Here is an 18,964-nt window from a genome sequence, read left to right on the forward strand (position 1 = left end):
GCATTTTTAAACTTAGTTTAAATAAATGTATACCCCCCACCCCCAAAAAGTGTGAAAACAGAGCATATAGGAGATGGTTTGAAGGGTTTTAATAACTTCACAGGCAGCAAAGTCAAAACAAGTCATGAGAGAGAAATTAGAGGAATTCAAGATGTATCTCTGATGTCTGAGCACAGAACATGCCAGATCTTCCCAGAAAACACAGTTAGATGCCCTGTCAGAAAGAGAGGCCAGGGCTGGATGAAATATTGGTCTTATCCGGTATGACACCATTAGTGTTCTTATAAATTATGAATAAGTAAAAAATATGGCAAACAGATATGGGATACTATGATGCAATAAAAATGGATGGCCATATCAATCCATGGAAGAGTAGAAAAAAGGAAAAATAATTTCAGAACATAAAATCAGATTATTATGCTTAAGAATCAGAGTTGGCTGGCTTCCCTGGTGGTGCAGTGATTAAGAATCCGCCTGCCAATGCAGGGGACACGGGTTTGAGCCCTGGTCCGGGAAGATGCCACATGCTGTGGAGCAACTAAGCCCGTGCACCACAACTACTGAGCCTGCGCTCTACAGACCGTGAGCCACAACTACTGAGCCCACGTGCCACAACTACTGAAGCCCACGCGCCTAGAACCCATGCTCCACAACAAGAGAAGCTACCGCAACGAGAAGCCCACGCACCGCAACGAAGACTAGCCCCCGCTCGCTGCAACTACAGAAAGCCCACGCGCAGCAACGATGACCCAACGCAGCCAAAAATAAATAGATAAATAAATTAAAAAAAAAAAAAAAGAATCAGAGTTGGGGGAATTCCCTGGTGGTCTGGTGGTTAGGATGCCGCAATTCCACTGCCAACGACCCGGGTTCAATCCCTGGTGGGGGAACTAAGATCCCGCAAGCCGCACAGCACGGCCGGAAGTGGGGGTTCAGGCCTCAAACTGAGAAAGAGAGGATGACTAGGGGGCAAAAAAGAGGCGTTTGTCCCTTTTTACCACTTCACATTCACCACTTCTTCCTGGAGCTAGCTAATGAAGACCTTTCATTCATTCAATGAATATTTATTGAGCACCTAGTATGTTCCAAGGATGGTACAAGCCAAGGCAATGGGGGTATAGCAATGAACAAGACGGATTTACAGCTCCTGCCCTCACAGGGCTTAGAGTTATGGAGGAAAAACAAATTTAAACAATCATACAAATAATCACTTATTGAGAACTAAGGTACACACTGCAAGAGAGAACTTTCTAGAACTCTGAGAACATGCAACAATGGGGGGGCTTGTGCTTCCCTTTCTTGTTCATTAATACTGTTCCATAGAGGTCATCAACACAGGGGAAGCCAGCTGCAACACAAGATGCCTTTCAATAATCACTTTCAGGTTATGATCTGTACGACCATTACTTTTCTAAATAGAGACTTTCTGGAGTAACTTACATGTTTAAAGTATCATTTGCAATAAACAATAGTTCTTATACATTCCCATTCATTACTGAGCTCTTTACCTGCATTTTATTCCTACAACAAACCCTATAATGAAGATGCTGTTACTATTCTCATTTTACAGATGAGAAAACTGAGCCCTGAAGTGATTCCGTGGCTTGTCCCAGGTCATACATTAAAATGCTAGAATTTGGGGGAAAAAAAACAGGTTTATGCTTTTTTCTCATGGCACTAAAATACTTTTACTGTCCAAGCATTGTTTTTCCCAACTTCCCACACAGTCCTTATCGTCCCGAGTTTGAAGCTGCCCTTCCAATATCTGTCCGGATAGTGCAACTTTATTTTATGGACATCTATAAATATAAATATTATGCATAAATAAAAGCAGATGGGCCGTCATTCGCCCCTCAGAAGCTAAAAGGACCCTGGGTGGGTGGGCGCTGGCTGAGGCCAGGCCTTGTGTCCTCAGCCCCTAGGCAGAAAGGCAAAGGTCAAGAAACTAGAAGATGGTGGAAACTTCCCCATGAACCCTAGGCTTTCCCTTTTCTACACAGAAAGGCGAAAAAGGCCTCTACACCTTTCACCTGACTGCCGCTCATCCCGCACTTCAGCATGGCTGCAATCCCTAAAAAAGTCAGTCACTCTGCGCGCCTCAGCTCGAGGGCCCGAGGTGCCCGGATGTTGCCCGCGCTTTTGGAAACTTCGCGATCTTGGCCACCGCCCCACCACAATTTCCCAAAGAAGAACTTCGCTTTACGGCGGGGAAGAGCCTACGCGGGCCTCCGTAGAGCTGTCTCTCACCGACTTCTCTTTTCATTGGTTGTGAGCGAGGTGGGCGGGTCGTCGAGGCGTCTGAGGAAGAGAGGGCGGCGGCGGTTGTGGTGACTGAGCGGAGCCCAGTGACAGGATGGTGAGGGCGGCAGCTGCGGCGACCGAGGCCTGCCTCTCGGTTGGGGTGCTGCGTCGTTGGGAGCCGCTGGGAGTCTCTGCGCGAGGGCTTAAGCGATCCCGGAGGCCGTGGCGGGCGCGGCCGGGGCCCAGGCCTGGGGAAAGACAAGGGAGGAAAGAGAGCGGCTACCTCTGGGTGCGGCCAGCCCTGGCCTCGCAGCCCAGCCCCAGGAGCCACAGGACGTCCGAGGGGGGAAAGGGTCCCTTTCAGCTGCCGCTTCTGTCACGAGCCCCTCACGCCCGAGCCGGGGAAGGCCTTTGGGCCTGTGCCTCGAGCGTCCCAGAGAAAGGAGCACGGGAACTCCGCCGTTTCCAGACGTTTCCTTGCTCCTTTCACGCAAAAAGCACCTCCCGCTAGTAGGTAACCCACCGGTTACCACCCTCATGTGGCGAAAGCTGGCTTCTCGGAGGCAAAACGGGAAGAAGCAAGCACAATTCGCTACCCATTTTAGTTTGCTGTCTAGAGAAAGGGGATAAGAACTATCCCCTTCGCCCCTGAAATAACATGCAGCTGCCATTGAAATGTGGCAGTGGGCCCTGAAAAGGACTGGATTTAGCTTTTAGGGTTGCTGGAACTACTTCCTCAGGCTGCTGCGACCCTTTAGAGCAGGATTCCTTAATGGTTTTCGAACTCCTTAAAACGGTTTGGAAATTTTACGTTTTGGAACGTTTTTCTGGTGAAAGGGCCATTGTTGGCAGCAAGGAGTAGTTTGGGAAGCTTTACCTCATTCGTCCATCAGATTGCCCCAGATCATCCCCTCACCCCCAGTAGGTCGGTACCCCAGGACCTGCCTACGTGAAAACTTGGGAACTGCTGCCAGAGAGGGCTAATAGCGGTAATCAGATTTTCAAAGTGCCCTTGACCCCCTACAAAGTGAAGAACGGTTTTAAAAGGATTTCTGATTATCTTGGTATTTGTGTTGCTGAAAAGAGACTTCTCTCTCTGATGAACATCCATTGCCTTTTTAAGATGATCGTGATTCTATGACCAGCAGCCTTTAAGGTGCCTTATAGACGTGACAGCCAAAGATTCATGGTCTCTGGTTCTTTAGCTTCTTCATGTATGTGAGAGACTTTAATCCCATTTTTGATTTTTGCTTCTAAACAGACTCCAGATTAGAGTAGTCCAGTTTACAGTAATTTTGAGACAGTTATCCCTGGGAGAAGATGAAATTACCTGACATGATTTCTATATTAATGTTTCTGAAGTTTTTTTGAGAGGTGAACACTTTTTCAGGGTAGTTGTACTGAAGTATCACTTTTCGTGTGAAATAGAACTGGGCAAAATTTAGAGTTAGTCGATTCTTTTACAATTAAAAACATTTTATTTGGCAAAAGAGTCCAGAAATGTTCAATATACAGTAGTATCCGGAGTCTATGGGCAGCAAATTCAAGTGTGGGGAAAGTCCAGATGTAGCTGGAGGAAGGTGTCTGCTTTTATCATCCAGTACATCCAATACTTGATAATGTATTCATAGTGCTGTGTTAGATCTTCTGTACAAAATGACCTAGCTGCAGCATAATTTTCCAACTACTAGAATTTTAAACATAGGATTAAAATCAATATACTTGAAGAATAATTAGTCCTAAAGGATCCAGAAAATGTTAGCTTTCATTTAAGCTATTGCTGATGAATTTTCCAAATTGTTTTATAAAATTCTAAACAGAACAGGAAACAAAACGGTTGGGAGTCAACATGGCGAATGAGATTAGGAAAAGTAGAAAAAATTTTAAGTGTGTGTGTGTGTGTGTGTGTGTGTGTGTGTGTGAGAGAGAGAGAGATTTAATAGTACAGCAAATGGTTCTTTTGGTATTGTTTTGAGCAAAGCTGATTTTTAACATTTTCTTACATAACACTCAGAAATCATTAACAGTTGTTTGCATATTCATTCGATGAGTTTTTGTTCTTTTTTTGGTTTGTTTCTTTTCGTTGCTTTCTTTTAACATTGGTCATGTTTCACCCTTTTTTTTTCATTCCCCTGTCTGCAATCAACTTCTTCATTCCACTAAGGCTGGGCACAGAGTAAGTTTCTTCTCTTAGCTCCTACTAACAATGGTGGTTGGGTGCTGTTACTGGGATTTCACCCTTTTATGTCTATCAAATAGGAAGTAACCAAATTCCTATGCTTTGATTAGGTTGGTTCTTTATTTGAGTTTAACAAGACTGCCATTTCCAGGATCTTTTGCTGTCTTAAAACACTCTGTAATCTATGTCTAACCTGAACTGTCCAAAGTGTGGAATTTGGGCAAAGACACTGCTCAAAGAATGGTATTTGTTATGTGACACTATTCCCCCTATAACTTAAAAAGCTGCAGGAAATCAAAGTCCTAGTAAGGATCCTTACTAATTTGAAATAGTTTCTGTGTGGCCATTCGTAGTTATATCTTTAGACTGCTAATGGTCTAGGTACACTTGGGCATAATCCACAATACATTATAGAATTTAGGTCATAGATCATTATAAAGTATCATGTCTTACTAATGTTCATTCTACCACATTCAGATTGAACAGCTCATTCATTATTAGGCCCAAACATTTTCAACCTGTTATAGACATATACCCTTAATTTATGAGTTTGAGGTTCTTTTTTTTTTAATATAGAAATCTATTTTTTTACCTTTTTCTCAAATGCCAGCTTCCCACATTAACTATGTACTTCAATCCATATCTGAAGGGATCCCCCTCTAAAGATGAAGATTGTTCTATCTCCAGGTACTTTTGTATTGATTATCACTGAGGGTGGAAACTATGTGGTGGTTTTTAGTTTTATAGATGTTTTGTCCACTAAGATCTGGATTGAAACAATATGTCATTGAGCAAATACCAGCTGAAACTACTCTTTGTAAAGAAGCTTATTTAATAATTTCTTTTAAAGTGAGCTAGTTTTGTAACCTTGTGTTACCTCAGTTACTTTATGTCCTGATAACATTTCCTTTCCTTTGTAATCATTTTGATATTTGTTGCAAGATGAATCAAGCTTATTGTGGTAATAATTTTAATTTTACACATTTTGGTTTTCTTTAATTTCAACGTACAAAGTCTGTAGTGGCCAAACTTTGCTATTTATCCTGTTTTAGATATTTAATGTTTTCTTTGGTAATATTAAAGAATAGTCATGCGTTCTCTAGAACCAGTTAAAGGGCATGTACATTTATGGATGGGATGTCTGTGTGGGAAAGCATCCTGTCATAGAATGAAGGTGCTTATACTGTCTGCAGCCATACCACCCTGAATGCGCCAGATCTTGTCTGAAGGTGCTTATACCAGTGGACATGGAGAAATTGATTCTCTTGTCCTTTGGAGGGCAAATATTATTTTTTAAATGATCTTTTTGACATTATTGTGTTAAATGGTGTATCTATGTCAAATCTTGAAATTTTAAAATTAAAAATCTGCAGGATTGAGGTTTTTTAATTCTTTTATATTTATATGCAGAATTTGTTTTTGTCATCTGAGATTGTTCCAACTCTAAACCACCTCCTGCTGAATTCATCACTTATTTAGTTGATCTCTCTCTTTTTTTAATTCTCTAATGCGCATGAAAGATTGATTTGTTATTTTAAGTTTGGGAACTAAACTGAGGATACATAGGCAATTTAATCTAGACAAAAATATGACAGTCAGGATTTCTAATGATGAAGGAAAGAGAAGATAACAAAATATAGTTCAGAAGCACATGTTTGCCCTATTGAAACTCTTTGCAACATAAGTAACAAATATTGTAAATTTTGGCTACTGTTCCTCCAAATAGTTGTCAGTCTAGTAAATTATAGAATTAACTTTTTTTCCTCTATCATTATAATTTTAACCATTCTTTTTATTAACATCCCTGGAATCAATATATGATGTTTTACATTAAAACTGCAGAAATATGAATTACCATATCAAATTCCGTAGGGCCCGGTAGTATATTTTTCATTTTTCAGTTTTTTTGAGTGTAATTTATAGGTCTCTAAATGAATCGCTTTAGAAAACTTGATTTTATTCTTGATAAATAGAATGATTACCTGTATTGTGTGCACACCTATTTATGACCAAAATAAACTACGTGTGTTTGTTTAAGTGGTCATGATAGGAACTGTGTGAATAACTTCTGCTCTTTTGGGTTCTGGAATCTCTGATTAGTTTAATTTAAAAGAGGACTTATGGGAGGAGAATATCTTGTTTTGAAATCGTGTTTAACATTACACTTTTTCTCACCTTGACACTTTAAAGTTGGTGTTGGTATTAGGAGACTTGCACATCCCACACCGGTGCAACAGTTTGCCAGCTAAATTCAAAAAACTGCTGGTGCCAGGAAAGATTCAGCACATTCTCTGCACTGGAAACCTTTGTACCAAAGAGAGTTATGACTATCTCAAGACTCTGGCTGGTGATGTTCATATTGTGAGAGGAGACTTCGATGAGGTGATGTACTTCCCTTTCCCTTCCCAAATATTTCCTTTCCTTTTTTTTTTTTTTTTCTGTTGTGTTGATTATATATTAATTAAATATTTCCTTTTCTTGATTTATATATATATAAGGTTTATTTTTGAGACCAGAGTTTCTCAACTGTTAAGGTTTGTTTTGCTTTTTTTTTTTTTTTTTTTTTTTTTTTAGTTTTCCAATGTAAAATTATTACACATACCCCTCCCTTACAGTTTGAAAATCACTGATTTTAGACTACTTAATAAACATATTACATACTTGTTCTAACTAAATTGATATGGTTTTGTCACTATTTTTTGTAGTACTATCATTTAGTTTACAAAGTTTTTGTCAGGCACTTACCCCGCCACCACCTCTGCTACCCTGTTCCAAGCTACTTATCACTTTACTGTGTTCCAGCTTCCTGACTCTCTCCTTGCTCCCTCCACAGTTTATTCTCCATGTAGCAACCAGAGTGATCCTTTTTAGATGAAGTAAGATTACATCACTTCTCTGCTGAAAACCGTACCATGCCTCCCTATCTCAAAGGTTAACTATAAAACAGGCATGAGGGAGTTCTACACATTCTTTTTTACGTTTTAATTTTTATTTATTTATTTATTTATGGCTGTGTTGGGTCTTCGTTTCTGTGCGAGGGCTTTCTCTAGTTGTGGCAAGCGGGGGCTGCTCTTCATCGCGGTGCGCGGGCCTCTCACGATCGTGGCCTCTCTTGTTGCGGAGCACAGGCTCCAGACGCGCAGGCTCAGTAATTGTGGCTCACGGGCCCAGTTGCTCCGCGGCATGTGGGATCTTCCCAGACCAGGGCTCGAACCCGTGTCCCCTGCATTGGCAGGCAGACTCCCAACCACTGCGCCACCAGGGAAGCCCCATGAGGGAGTTTTGAGGAGGGAATAGACTTTTCTATATCTTACTGTGGTAGTGCTTACACAACTGTATGCATTTGTCAAAACTCCTTGAATTGTACACCAAAAAGGGTAATTTTCCTGTACGTAAATTTTACCTCAATAAACCTAACTTTAAAGAAAAAATAAGGAGTTCTGGAGTTCCAACTTTGCCCATTAATTAATAATGAGATTTTAGGCAAGTTACATCCTCTTTCTTAGTTCCCTACTAAGTAAATATGATTGGAATAGATGATTTTTAAGACCCCTGACAGTGCTAACATTGTATGACCTAGCTTAATAAACCTGATTCTAGTATGAAAATTTTACTTTTTATTCCTGGGAATATAAGCTTTTTCATAAACTATTTAAATTCATTGGTGCTTTTTTTTTTTTTTTTTTTGGTGTTAAGTTTGAATAAACTAGAGGTGGCATGAAAGTGAAAAGTGGGGTGGGGGGATGAGAAGGGAAGGGGCAAACATCTTGTCAATAATTCGAGTATAGGTTTGCCATTTGTTAAAAGTATATTAGGGGTTCTGTTTATGATATGCTGAAGATAGTTTCAGTAGCAAGAATTAAATTTTTTGCTTGACCCTGGAGCCATACTACCAGGGTTTGGATCTTGGCTCAAACACTTAATAACGTGTGCTCCTAGGCAAGTTATTTTAACCTCTCTGTGCCTCAGTTTCCTCATCCATAAAATAGGGGTCATAATAGAACCTACCTCTTAGGATTGTTTGTAATTATTACATAGGTTGATATTTATAAACTTCTTAGAATAGTGCCTGGTTCATACTAAGTGCTACATAAGTTTAACTATCATTATTATTTTAAGCCATCTATGTAACTATTAAAGCCTGGGATATAATTTGAACATATCCTAGCTTACAGGTCATATTCCTTGGATCCTTAAATAGAGGAAACATAAATTTGGGGGAATTATCCTCTACAGAAAGCCGAAAAGAACTCATATTCTATAAAAATAAACTCAACAAAGGGATTGCATGATAAGTTCCAGTTTACCTAAAGTAAATTATGTTTTGAGCACCGTTGCAGCCTTAGAGATTGAGAAGAAATCAAATATTTAACAAAATGTTGGTTGTGGAGCACTGTAGTAAAACACCCATATGAGATTGAATATTTAAGAAGGTTATTTTTTAAACCTCTATGTCTCTAAAATATTTGTTTTTCTTATGTCTATTTCGTATTTTAGAATCTGAATTATCCAGAACAGAAAGTTGTAACTGTTGGGCAGTTCAAAATTGGTTTGATCCATGGACATCAAGTTATTCCATGGGGAGATATGGCCAGCTTAGCCCTGTTGCAGAGGCAGTTTGATGTGGATATTCTTATTTCAGGACACACACATAAATTTGAAGCATTTGAGCATGAAAATAAATTCTACATTAATCCAGGTTCTGCCACTGGAGCATATAATGCCTTGGAAACGTGAGTAGTATGCAATTTGGGAATTTGGGGGTTTCATAAAGTTAATAATTGTACAAGTGACATTTCATAAAAGAGAAATGTGATTATTTAAATAATTATAGCCTTTTTGGCAATCTTCTATTGGTGATGATTCTTTTTAATATGTCTAACAACCAGATTTCTCCTTGAATCCAAATTGTCATCCTAAATTGAAATTTATAGTGCTACTGCTTTTTAGTACAAAACACTTACATTATTTATATTTTCTTCCAGAAACATTATTCCTTCATTTGTGTTGATGGATATCCAGGCTTCTACAGTTGTCACTTATGTGTATCAGCTAATTGGAGACGATGTGAAAGTAGAACGAATTGAATACAAAAAATCTTAAAGTGAGGCGTGTCCTGATGATGTTTCTGTTGGGCTTTTTTTTTTTTCACTCCCCTGTTCAACTCAAATAATTAAATGTTTAAGAGCCACAAAATTGTATCACTTTTATAATATTTTGCAGTAAAATGTAATCTTGTCTTCTGTTAATACAATGTTCTAAGCTTCTTGTAAACTATAAGATTATATTTAGTTTAAGTATATGATTTCTATGAAAAAAAATCCACCACACACAGTAAATGGTCACGTTAAGAAAAATTTATCCTTGTAAATATCTTCATAGTTGATATTTGGAACTTTACTACCAAAGTAGTGCATGAGGAGAAAGAATCTAGATTTTCTTGAATACATTCTTCTCTTCTCCAGTAATAAACAGTTACCTTTCATTTATACTTCCTTGATGAACTGTGTTTTAATTTTTAAAAATTATGAAAATAAGAGGCCAAATGAAACTGCAGACGTGTTACAGTGATAAGGTAGATGAGATGACCTTTCAGAGCTCTTTCTTACAATGTTCTAGGTCATAATGTTGGACTCAGATTTTATTAACTAAATACCATATTGACATAGTAAATCGTCAGTCATTCTTCAGACTGTTGCCTTTAAGTGCCCTATTCTTTACGTTTTAACAACAAAAAAATTTTTTTGAACACTACTGTTTAATTTGAAAAGATATGTGCACTCCAGTGTTCATAGCAACATTATTTACAGTTGCCAAGATATGAAAACAACCTAAGGGTCCATCAACAGAAGAGTGGATAAAGAAGATGTGTGTGTGTGTGTGTGTGTGTGTGTGTGTATACACACATACAAACATACGTACATACACAGTGTAATATTACTCAGCCATAAAAAAGAGTGAAATTTTGCCATTTGCAACAATATGGATGGACTTGGAGGGTATTAGGCTAAGTGAAATAAGTCAGAGCAAGACAAATTACTGTATGATATCACTTATATGTGGAATCTAAAAAATAAACTAGTGAATATAACGAAAAGGAAACACAGATGTAGAGAACAAACTAGTGGTTACCAGTGGGGAGAGGCAAGATAGGGTAGAGGATCAAGAGGTACAAACTATTATGTATAAATAAATAAGGTACAAGGATATATTATACATCACAAAGAATATAGCCAATATTTTACAATAACTATAAATGGAGTATAACGTTTAAAAATTGTGAATCACTATGTTGTATACCTGCAACTTATATAATATTGTACATCAACTATACCTCAAAAGAAAGTTAAAATTTTTAAAAATAAAATTTTAAAACACTAATGTTCTAAAACATTTAGAAGGCAAGCACACTAGAGCAAAAATGTGATGTGAACAATCCTTTCATTAATACAACTATTCCCAACTTAAATCTAGTTTGAGAGTCCAAGTGTTTGGCAATTTTCATAAAATAGGGCAAATTGATGTTCCCATTTTTAAGTTGTGTTCAAGCAGATAATATTTATTGAGCAAGCCAGGATGTTACCTCTATCAAATGCTATTCTATATCAGGATATTCAGAGTTTTCCTCAGCCTGATCTGGAAAATATTTCCAGGATATTCTAATGTTGCTATTTTAGGACTTACTGTAAACAGAAAAAGAATTATACAATGTATTTGTCAGATTTAAAGAAGAATTCAGTTTTAGGTGACAAGAAGAATTTTAATTGTACCTAGCTAGGACTACACGCATATATTTCACACAAATTTTATTACACAAATATCATCGGTACATGGAACTACATCAAACCATTTACATGATAGTAAAAGTTTCTGAACAAACTAAAATTACTTAATGACTTAGTGGTGAATAACAATACTATCCTAAATGTAGAGAGAGGACACAATTCACAATCCCTTCCCCCCACCTTTGGCACATCACCAATACTCAAGACAAGATTGTCAAGTTAGCATCAGATGTTCTCCCTGTTCTTCAATTGACATTGATTGCATACACTTATTTAGCAAATCGTCTTCCTTTTTTTCTTCATTCATGTATGATTCAGAATCATTTGTAGACACTGAAGGAAAAAATAAGAGTTTATAATGTCTGTTTTGGAAATAAAGTATTTTATCCTGAAAATTGAGATTTGTATACAAGAACAACCTTCAAAATGACCTACTTTTTTAATAAGCTTTTGGCAAAAACAAATTGCAATTTTCAAAATTTATCTCCCCCTCCCCCTAAATCTCTTATTTTTAAAAATAACCCAGTACTGTATTCTAGCCAAGTTATTGTATAGCAAATTCTCTGTTACTAAGTCCTATTTTCCCATTGCTTTTCAAAATCTTTTGACTGGGGGAAGTTATAGCTTCAGTATTCTCTATTTTCCTTAAGTTCCTTCTCATTTCTTTTCTCTTGGGGGACCATGGGAACTTTTCCTCTATCTGTGGTTTCCTCCAGCTGTTCTTTTTGGAACCAGACTTACCTTCTCCCCTGCCATTTCCCTCATTTCTTGGATAGGCATGGTATGGTATTTATAGCAGAGCTGGGTGGTGCAGTCATACAGCAGTGGGATATGGGTTCAGAAGGCCTAAGTTCCCTGTTTCCTACCCACTTCCCTACTCACTGTGGGAGTAACTAGGAAATTATTTAACTTCCATTTAATCCTTTCCACTTTATCAATTCTGAGGAATATTTCTGAGCATTCAGTCTTTCTCTTGCCTTTTTCATTTTGTGATATTCTGTACTTGTGGTAGAAGGATCCTTGATGCTAATCCTTCCCAAATGTGGATTTGTCTGAGTTGCTTTGTAAAATTTTGATAATAATAATTGGTTTTTTTCCACTGGTTTGAATATTAAACAAAATGGTATAGGTGATATAGCCCTTTGTTAACTATTTGATTCTATACAAAATATTGCTGTCTGGGGACTTCCCTGCTGGTCCAGTTGTTAAGACTCCGCGCTTCCACTGCAGGGGGAATGAGTTCGATCCCTGATCGGGGAAATAAGATCCTGCATGCAGGAGTCCCTGAGCAGTGTGTTCTTTTAGATGAAAGCAGAAATCGATTTCATGTTTAGTTTTGTTTGGAGCAATATAAGCAAGTCACATTCTAAATATTTTTAATGTCTTCTGTAACAGAAATGGAACTATATTGGGTTTAATATTTTTTAGCATGACATCTTTAAAAATGCATATATTAAGAATTCCACATTTACCTGATTGGATGAACAGTCTGCCTGGTTTTCTAAAAATCTTCAGTGACTTACATCTTGTTTTAGATGCATATCCAGTTTTTAAACTGTAAGAAAGAGAAGCATCTTAATTGGAACCAGCACAGTGAACAGCTGCCAAATGCATGTGGAAGACCATACAAATTCTTTTTATTAAGCTGCCGGCGTCACCAAAGAGACCCTTTCAGACCCTGAATTCTCCTGTGACGTACTAACCCTGAGATGCAAAGCTAACGATTGTAGCGCAGATTGAATAATCAGGCATCTTAATCTTTTTTCCTTTTTCCTTTTTTGTTTATAGTATTCCCCTGTGCATAAGCCACCATATGCTTCTCCTTTTGGAAGTGTTTGTATTATTTTAAATTTGAGTGGGAATCATTTAAAAGGTCAGTCTTCCATATCTTTAGCTGATCGAAATTTTTACAATTCCACAAAATTCTAAAAACAGTAGCATATCCCAGTCAGCTCAGTAAAGAGACTATAAGATAGCATTCTTTTGTGCTTTTTGTCCAAACTATTCTGAATTTAACAAAGTGAACATATTAGGGAACACAAGATTTAATGTCATTTAGCTCAAATAAAATTGAGGGGTACATTTTTCTCTTAAAGAGTAGGAAACAAACCCTTCTTTGTTTCTCACTGGTCGCCAAAGGGAATGCTGTATGATCATCTCAGGCGCAGATGCAGCTGCAATGTTAGAAGGCCCCGAGTCCTCTCTCTCCAGCTGGTGTCGCCATGTAGTGCAGGGGTAATGCTGCTTCTGTGAGTAACGAGAACTGAGGTGGCTCCTGTGATGAGTGAGGACACCTGTCGCACAAATCACCTCTGTTAGAACACCCTCTTGTTTCTTGTGAGAACTAGTGAGAAACTACCTGGAGGTGCACCTGCCTGGTTTTTGTGAGCTGTGCTGGGTCACATGCATGTACTGCCTCTTCATTAACATCCTCAGATAGTTTGCATTATAGATCTTAGCAATACTGCACAGGTAACGCTTCTGGCCTAAGGTGAGGTCTGGATGCTAGAAGACAAAACAAGGTTTATAGGCTGCATTGTAGAACAGAGGTTGGCAATATTCCATATCTGAAAGGATAGAATGTTCATTTGGCCAAAAAATTAAGAGAGAAAGAAATGGCCATTTAAATAGTACAAGTGACTCTGTTTGCTATTTCCACTCAAGTGATTCAGATGCCCATTGGGTTTGAGAAACACTGCCCTAGAAGAATAAAGAAAGTGTGAATCTGCTGTCTGTCAATGAGTCTTAGTTCCCATGTGCCTCTCAGTGAGTGTAGGCATCTTGCCTTCTGAATATGATGTTTGAGGTGGTACCTCAAAAGTGGTACCTAAAAGCAACACAATTACTCTAGTCTTAGAAACAGTCTTTTCTAGCACCAGAAGAATAACTCTCGGTGTTGGACAGACTGAGGGTAGTCTGTTGGTCTCTCATATAAGTAATTTTTTTTTTTGGCCGTGCCTAGCGGCATGTGGGATCTTAGTTCCTGACCTGGGATCAAACCTGTGCCCCCTGCAGTGGAAGTGTGGCATCTTAATCACTGGACCACCAGGGAAGTCCCAGTCATATAAGTAATTTTGACTAAGATTTTCACTGTACTTGCTGATTTTAGAAGTTAACACTCACCTAAAATGCAAGGCTCCACTATATACGCATGTGTATATACATACAAACACAAGATTTACTGAACTGAATAGATAATAAATCCGGAGAAAATTTTAAATGTTGGTCAGAAATAACTTATCAGTTTGCACAGATCTTTAGTAACCCTAATTTACATTGCTCTAGAGAGGGTACTTCTGCCAGCTATGATCTTTAATGGGTAATACAGGTCAACAGTTATGAAGTGTTTATTGCCATTTTCTTTACTTGCTTGCTTTTAATTTTGTAGTCCTTGAGCAAAATCTTTATGAGGTTGGGTTTCTGTCTCTAGAGTGGAACTTTCCTCAAGCATCTTTGTGCTTGGCACTGAGCTTCCTGAGTAAAAGTACATTAGATCCAAAGTATCATAAAAACCTGAAAGAACTCTTATGATAGGGAATCTATAATGATAAAATCCTTGCATTCACTCATAAGTTTACCCAGCAGATATTTATGGACTCCTAGGCAATGTGCTGGGTGTACTTGTCTTCTACAGTGCCTTACCCTCTAACTAGCTTATCTTCAATAAAAAGTTCAGCTCTGAATACAAAGACTGTTGGTATTTAAATAAAGTATTGGTATTTGGTTAGCATACCTTTAGAAAGGATGTCTCTGTCATTGACTTAGGGATGTGAATTGTTTGAACTTGAGGCGTTTTCCATAACTCTTGCAGCTTGGTTATGTGTGAGTTCATTTTGTGTCCATCTTTGAATTTATCTGTAGGCAAGGAATTACGTGAATTTCATGAGCAAAGATCAGTTTAACAAATTAATTATTAAGATCCATCTATTTACATGTGTCATTGATTATCCTGGAATACCAGTATGAGTCAGACTGTTAAATCTGAAGAGACATTATGATATGCCATTTGGTTTTAGAGCACACAAAAATCTAAGATATTTATAAATATTTACTATATATAATGATATATAATGATTACATATGGACAAAATTATTTTGAACTCAGCTGAGATGCAAAATGTTGACAGTAACTTATTTCTTTAGTTTATTGTATGTCAGACCATACTAAACAGGAATATACATGCAGGATTTGTGCTCTAAAGATTTTCAAAAATATTTTATCATTCATTTGCCTTCAGTATATAGTTTCGAAATTCTATTCCGCATTAGACTCAAGATAGACTAACACACATTTTACCCCTTTAATGAGGCAGTGTTAAAATGAAGAGCTTTAGGGACTTCCCTGGTGGCGCAGTGGTGAAGAATCCGCCTGCCAATGCAGGGAACACGGGTTCAATCCCTGGTCCAGGAAGATTCCACATGCCGTGGAGCAGCTAACCCCATGCACCAGAACTACTGAGCCTGTGCTCTAGAGCCTGCGAGCCACAACTGACGCACGGCAGGAAAAAGTAGCCCCTGCTCTCTGCAACTAGAGAAAGCGCGCACGCAGCAACAAAGACCCAACGCAGCCATAAATAAATTAACAATAATTTTTTAAAAAAGAGAAACTGCCATCAAGGTGGTTTCATCTTCTAAAAAAATAAAATAAAATAAAATAATAATAATAATAGTTAAACGCAACAAACAACCCAATTGAAAATCGGCAAAGGGCTTGAATAGACTTTGGATGTCTCCAAAGAAGATATACAAATGGCTAATAAACACATGAAAAGATACTCACTACCACTAATGATTAGGGAAATGCAAATCAGAATCACAATGAGGTATCACTTCATATCCATAAGGATGACTATCATCAAAAAAACAGAAAACAAGTGTTAGCTGGGATGTGGAGAAATTGGACCCCTGCGCACTGCTGGTGGGAATATATTGAATGAAATGATGCAGCTGCTGTGGAAATAGTATGGCGGTTCCTCAAAAAAAGCAAACAGAATTGCCGTATGATTCAGCAATTCCACTTTAAAACAACCACATGTATATAAAATAAATAGTGATATATATGTATACGCACGCAGATATGTGTGTGTTTTTCCTAGGTAACTGTAAGGACTATAAATTTTCCAAGGAAAAGCAAAGTGAATTCAGGTTTACATATCATTGAATTGAAATTGCTCCCCTCAAAAAATTAGTGAGAGGTCTTGGGGGCCTGTCTTAACCTCTTACCTCCAGCAGCTCTATCCTTTATTTCAAGTGAGAGGAAAATAGCAGCACTGAGAAATATTTTATGTTCTTTGAAGTTGAACAATTTAGAATTTTTTCCTTCAACCTGTGTATAAACCCCAGGTTGTGTGTGTTCTGTCCTTTTCAACCAACATCAGTTATAAACACAGTTCTTTTCAGATTCACTGCAATTTTGAAGTACTCTTTTGATGTGAGATATCTTAACAGGAGACAAAGAACCTGCTGGATTGTTGTTTGAAAATCTTATTTAAAGAGTGGGTTTACCAAGGATGCTAATGAAGACTTTTTAAAATTCCATTGTGTGAGTAGTTATAGCAAAACTGGCTTCTCTGAGCCATATTATTGATACATATTATCTGCTTTATATGCTCTACTCACCAATATCTTTGGAATTCTGGTAATAATATCCAGCTGATCTGTTTAAAAAAAAAGGATGTAAATAATATGTAATAATTGACAGCTTTATAAGCATTAAAGAAAGTATTTTAAATGAAAAAAGGACAGTATTACAGATGCTTTTCACTTTTCACGTTTCCATCAGATAATAATGTCTTGCAAATCTTCTCCTGTAATTCTGGTTATAACCTAATGACTCCAGGCTTCTTCAAAGTGGGTTATCTGAGATTTTTACCATTCTGTAAAGGATTTACTTTAAGCCAGATTTGGCTTTACTTTTATAGCCACCTAATCTAATTCCTACACTGAGCTCAATAAAGTTGCTTGGGCTTCTGTGCTATCCATGATATTTGCTTCCTTTATTTTTAATAAAGTAATTTATTGTATGTAATTTAAGGTGAACTGGAACTGATAAGTTGGTCTGGAATGTTTCTAATTTTGTACAAGTTCATTTTTTCTTTTCTCAAATTGACAAACACTCCCCCTTTCCTCTTCCTGCAATTTATTCAATGACCAAGAATTCATTGATCCCCTGAGATACTAGGATCCAGAACTTTGCCAAACGCTGTGACGAACAGAAAAGAAACACACAACCCCATCCTATCTTTAGAAGTCCTCAATCCACAAATACATTTATTTTTTTAGAAAGATGACCATGGGTGCAGCAGGAGCCATGACGGTGGGCTTGAGAGGAACACTGGGCAATTCTCACTTTTAGGGAATAACTCATGCAAGGGATGAGGAGGTACTGCCCCCAGCAGTAACTTCAGCAACTAATTGTCTTCAGCATCCAGGAAATAATAGTAAAAACATGCTCAAAATGAAATGGATTTATGAAAAAGGAACTATTGAGTGAAGAAAATGTTAAAAATCAAGGTGTCTCTAAGATTCAGAGTCATTTGTCTCATTACAGATTATGAATCCCAATTTGACATAAAGGTGGCTAATGTCACACACAGGGAAATGATTTGACTTGGAAGGGCTTCTTTGAACCTCTGTTCCCTTGGTGCCCCCCACCCCCCCAACCCCACCCCGCCAACCCCTTTTTTGTAGAAGTACGTTGACCAGACCGCAAAATTTCCAGCAGATTTCGTAGCGCCCCCTGGGGCAGAAGAGGCACCCAGGCGACTGTCGCAGTCACCGCGTTTAGTCAGTCATTGCACCAACCCTCCTCCTAAGCTTCCCTCAGAAGCCCTTCCCCTAAACTGAGTCGGCTTCCATATTTCCCATCGCGGCCACAACAAAGGTTCTCTCTTCCTCTCACTTCAGTACATTGGGGACCAGTCTACTGGAGCAGCCTGCTCCTACCCCCCCTCCTCTACCCGGGGATCACGACCCGGGGCTGATCGCCATCTTCCCAAACCCCTCAGGGCCCCGCAGCCTCACCCGCCGCCGCCACCCTCGGCCCTGGCCACTGTGGGCGGCTCTGTGGAAGAACTGCACTCCGTCCACTCGGACACTGGACCCTGGCCGGGCATCTCCTCCCGGGTGCCCTGACCGCGAGCTATGTGCGAGAGAAGCTTTCCCCTTTCCCCTCCCCTGTCAGCACGCGTGCGTCAGGCAGGGCGATACTGGGGATGAAGAGGCAGACGCCGGATTCTAGCCCCCTCCGATGAAGTCCGGACACTGCCCGAACAGCTTCGGGAGAGCGGGGAGGGCAGATCCAGGATCCTGGAGTTAACTTGGGGGAGGGGCGGGAGTCCTTTAGTTGATTGAGCATTTGTACATTTGCATCTTTTTGTGGAAGGGATGCATCACGGAAAGGAAGTATATCTTCCCTCTAAAACGGAAGGTGCCTTCCACCTCAGTATCCAGATCCTCTGCAAATTTGTAAATCTCGAGGGTCACCATATAGGTCAAACATCAGTACGCAAATAAAGGACCAAAGCACGCAGCTGAGGGATGCAGAGTGTTACGGTTGTCCGTTATCACCAAGGCAACCAGACCTCGCCAGAATCCCAACCTTCTTTTTCAGCCAACTACTTCTGCGCACGCGCAAAACCTCCCCGAGCTTTTCGCAAAACGCGTTTCACATGGGATTTGGCCTTCGGGACACTCCTTAGTCAGAGGCGTGGCAGAACTGAAGACGCAAAAGGAATTTGGACTGCGATTGGTTTGTAGC

At 38.9% G+C, this 18,964-nt stretch overlaps 2 protein-coding genes across 4 annotated transcripts; one reads left to right on the top strand and one right to left on the bottom strand.

Moving 5' to 3' along the window:
• The first annotated feature begins 2,296 nt into the window (after positions 1-2,296).
• On the top strand, positions 2,297-9,909 carry VPS29 (VPS29 retromer complex component). 2 transcript variants are annotated; one of them, XM_007104210.4, is made up of 5 exons: positions 2,317-2,356; positions 4,406-4,417; positions 6,611-6,802; positions 8,918-9,153; positions 9,406-9,909. In XM_007104210.4, the coding sequence occupies exons 1-5, from the start codon at positions 2,354-2,356 to the stop codon at positions 9,521-9,523; spliced, it is 561 nt and encodes a 186-aa protein (XP_007104272.1). In that variant the 5' UTR covers positions 2,317-2,353; the 3' UTR covers positions 9,524-9,909. The 2 variants fall into 2 exon arrangements, with proteins under 2 accessions (XP_007104273.1, XP_007104272.1); XM_007104211.4 differs by lacking the exon at positions 4,406-4,417 and having other exon boundaries at positions 2,297-2,356.
• Positions 9,910-11,159: 1,250 nt separating this feature from the next.
• FAM216A (family with sequence similarity 216 member A) lies at positions 11,160-18,526 on the bottom strand. Of its 2 annotated transcripts, XM_055083430.1 has the most exons (8): positions 18,229-18,260; positions 16,825-16,862; positions 15,986-16,054; positions 14,939-15,060; positions 13,581-13,710; positions 13,316-13,499; positions 12,678-12,760; positions 11,160-11,538 (listed from the first exon to the last, which is right to left on the bottom strand). In XM_055083430.1, the coding sequence occupies exons 4-8, from the start codon at positions 15,035-15,037 to the stop codon at positions 11,420-11,422; spliced, it is 615 nt and encodes a 204-aa protein (XP_054939405.1). In that variant the 5' UTR covers positions 15,038-15,060; positions 15,986-16,054; positions 16,825-16,862; positions 18,229-18,260; the 3' UTR covers positions 11,160-11,419. The 2 variants fall into 2 exon arrangements, with proteins under 2 accessions (XP_054939405.1, XP_007104275.1); XM_007104213.2 differs by lacking the exon at positions 15,986-16,054 and having other exon boundaries at positions 18,229-18,526.
• Positions 18,527-18,964: the final 438 nt, after the last annotated feature.

The sequence above is a fragment of the Physeter macrocephalus genome, unplaced genomic scaffold (genome assembly GCF_002837175.3).
Source record: "Physeter macrocephalus isolate SW-GA unplaced genomic scaffold, ASM283717v5 random_1800, whole genome shotgun sequence".
Lineage (NCBI taxonomy): Eukaryota > Metazoa > Chordata > Mammalia > Artiodactyla > Physeteridae > Physeter > Physeter macrocephalus.

Coding starts and splice junctions, on each gene's coding strand:
- FAM216A (XM_007104213.2), bottom strand. CDS start 18,320: ATGCCCGGCCAGGGTCCAGTGTCCGAGTGGACGGAGTGCAGTTCTTCC. Junction 16,863..18,228: donor GCCGAGGGTGGCGGCGGCGG/GTGAGGCTGCGG, acceptor TTTTTTAAACAG/ATCAGCTGGATATTATTACC. Junction 12,761..13,315: donor CCAGTGAGAAACAAAGAAGG/GTTTGTTTCCTA, acceptor TCTTTCTTACAG/TTTAAAAACTGGATATGCAT.
- VPS29 (XM_007104210.4), top strand. Junction 6,803..8,917: donor TGAGAGGAGACTTCGATGAG/GTGATGTACTTC, acceptor TTCGTATTTTAG/AATCTGAATTATCCAGAACA. Junction 9,154..9,405: donor GCATATAATGCCTTGGAAAC/GTGAGTAGTATG, acceptor ATTTTCTTCCAG/AAACATTATTCCTTCATTTG.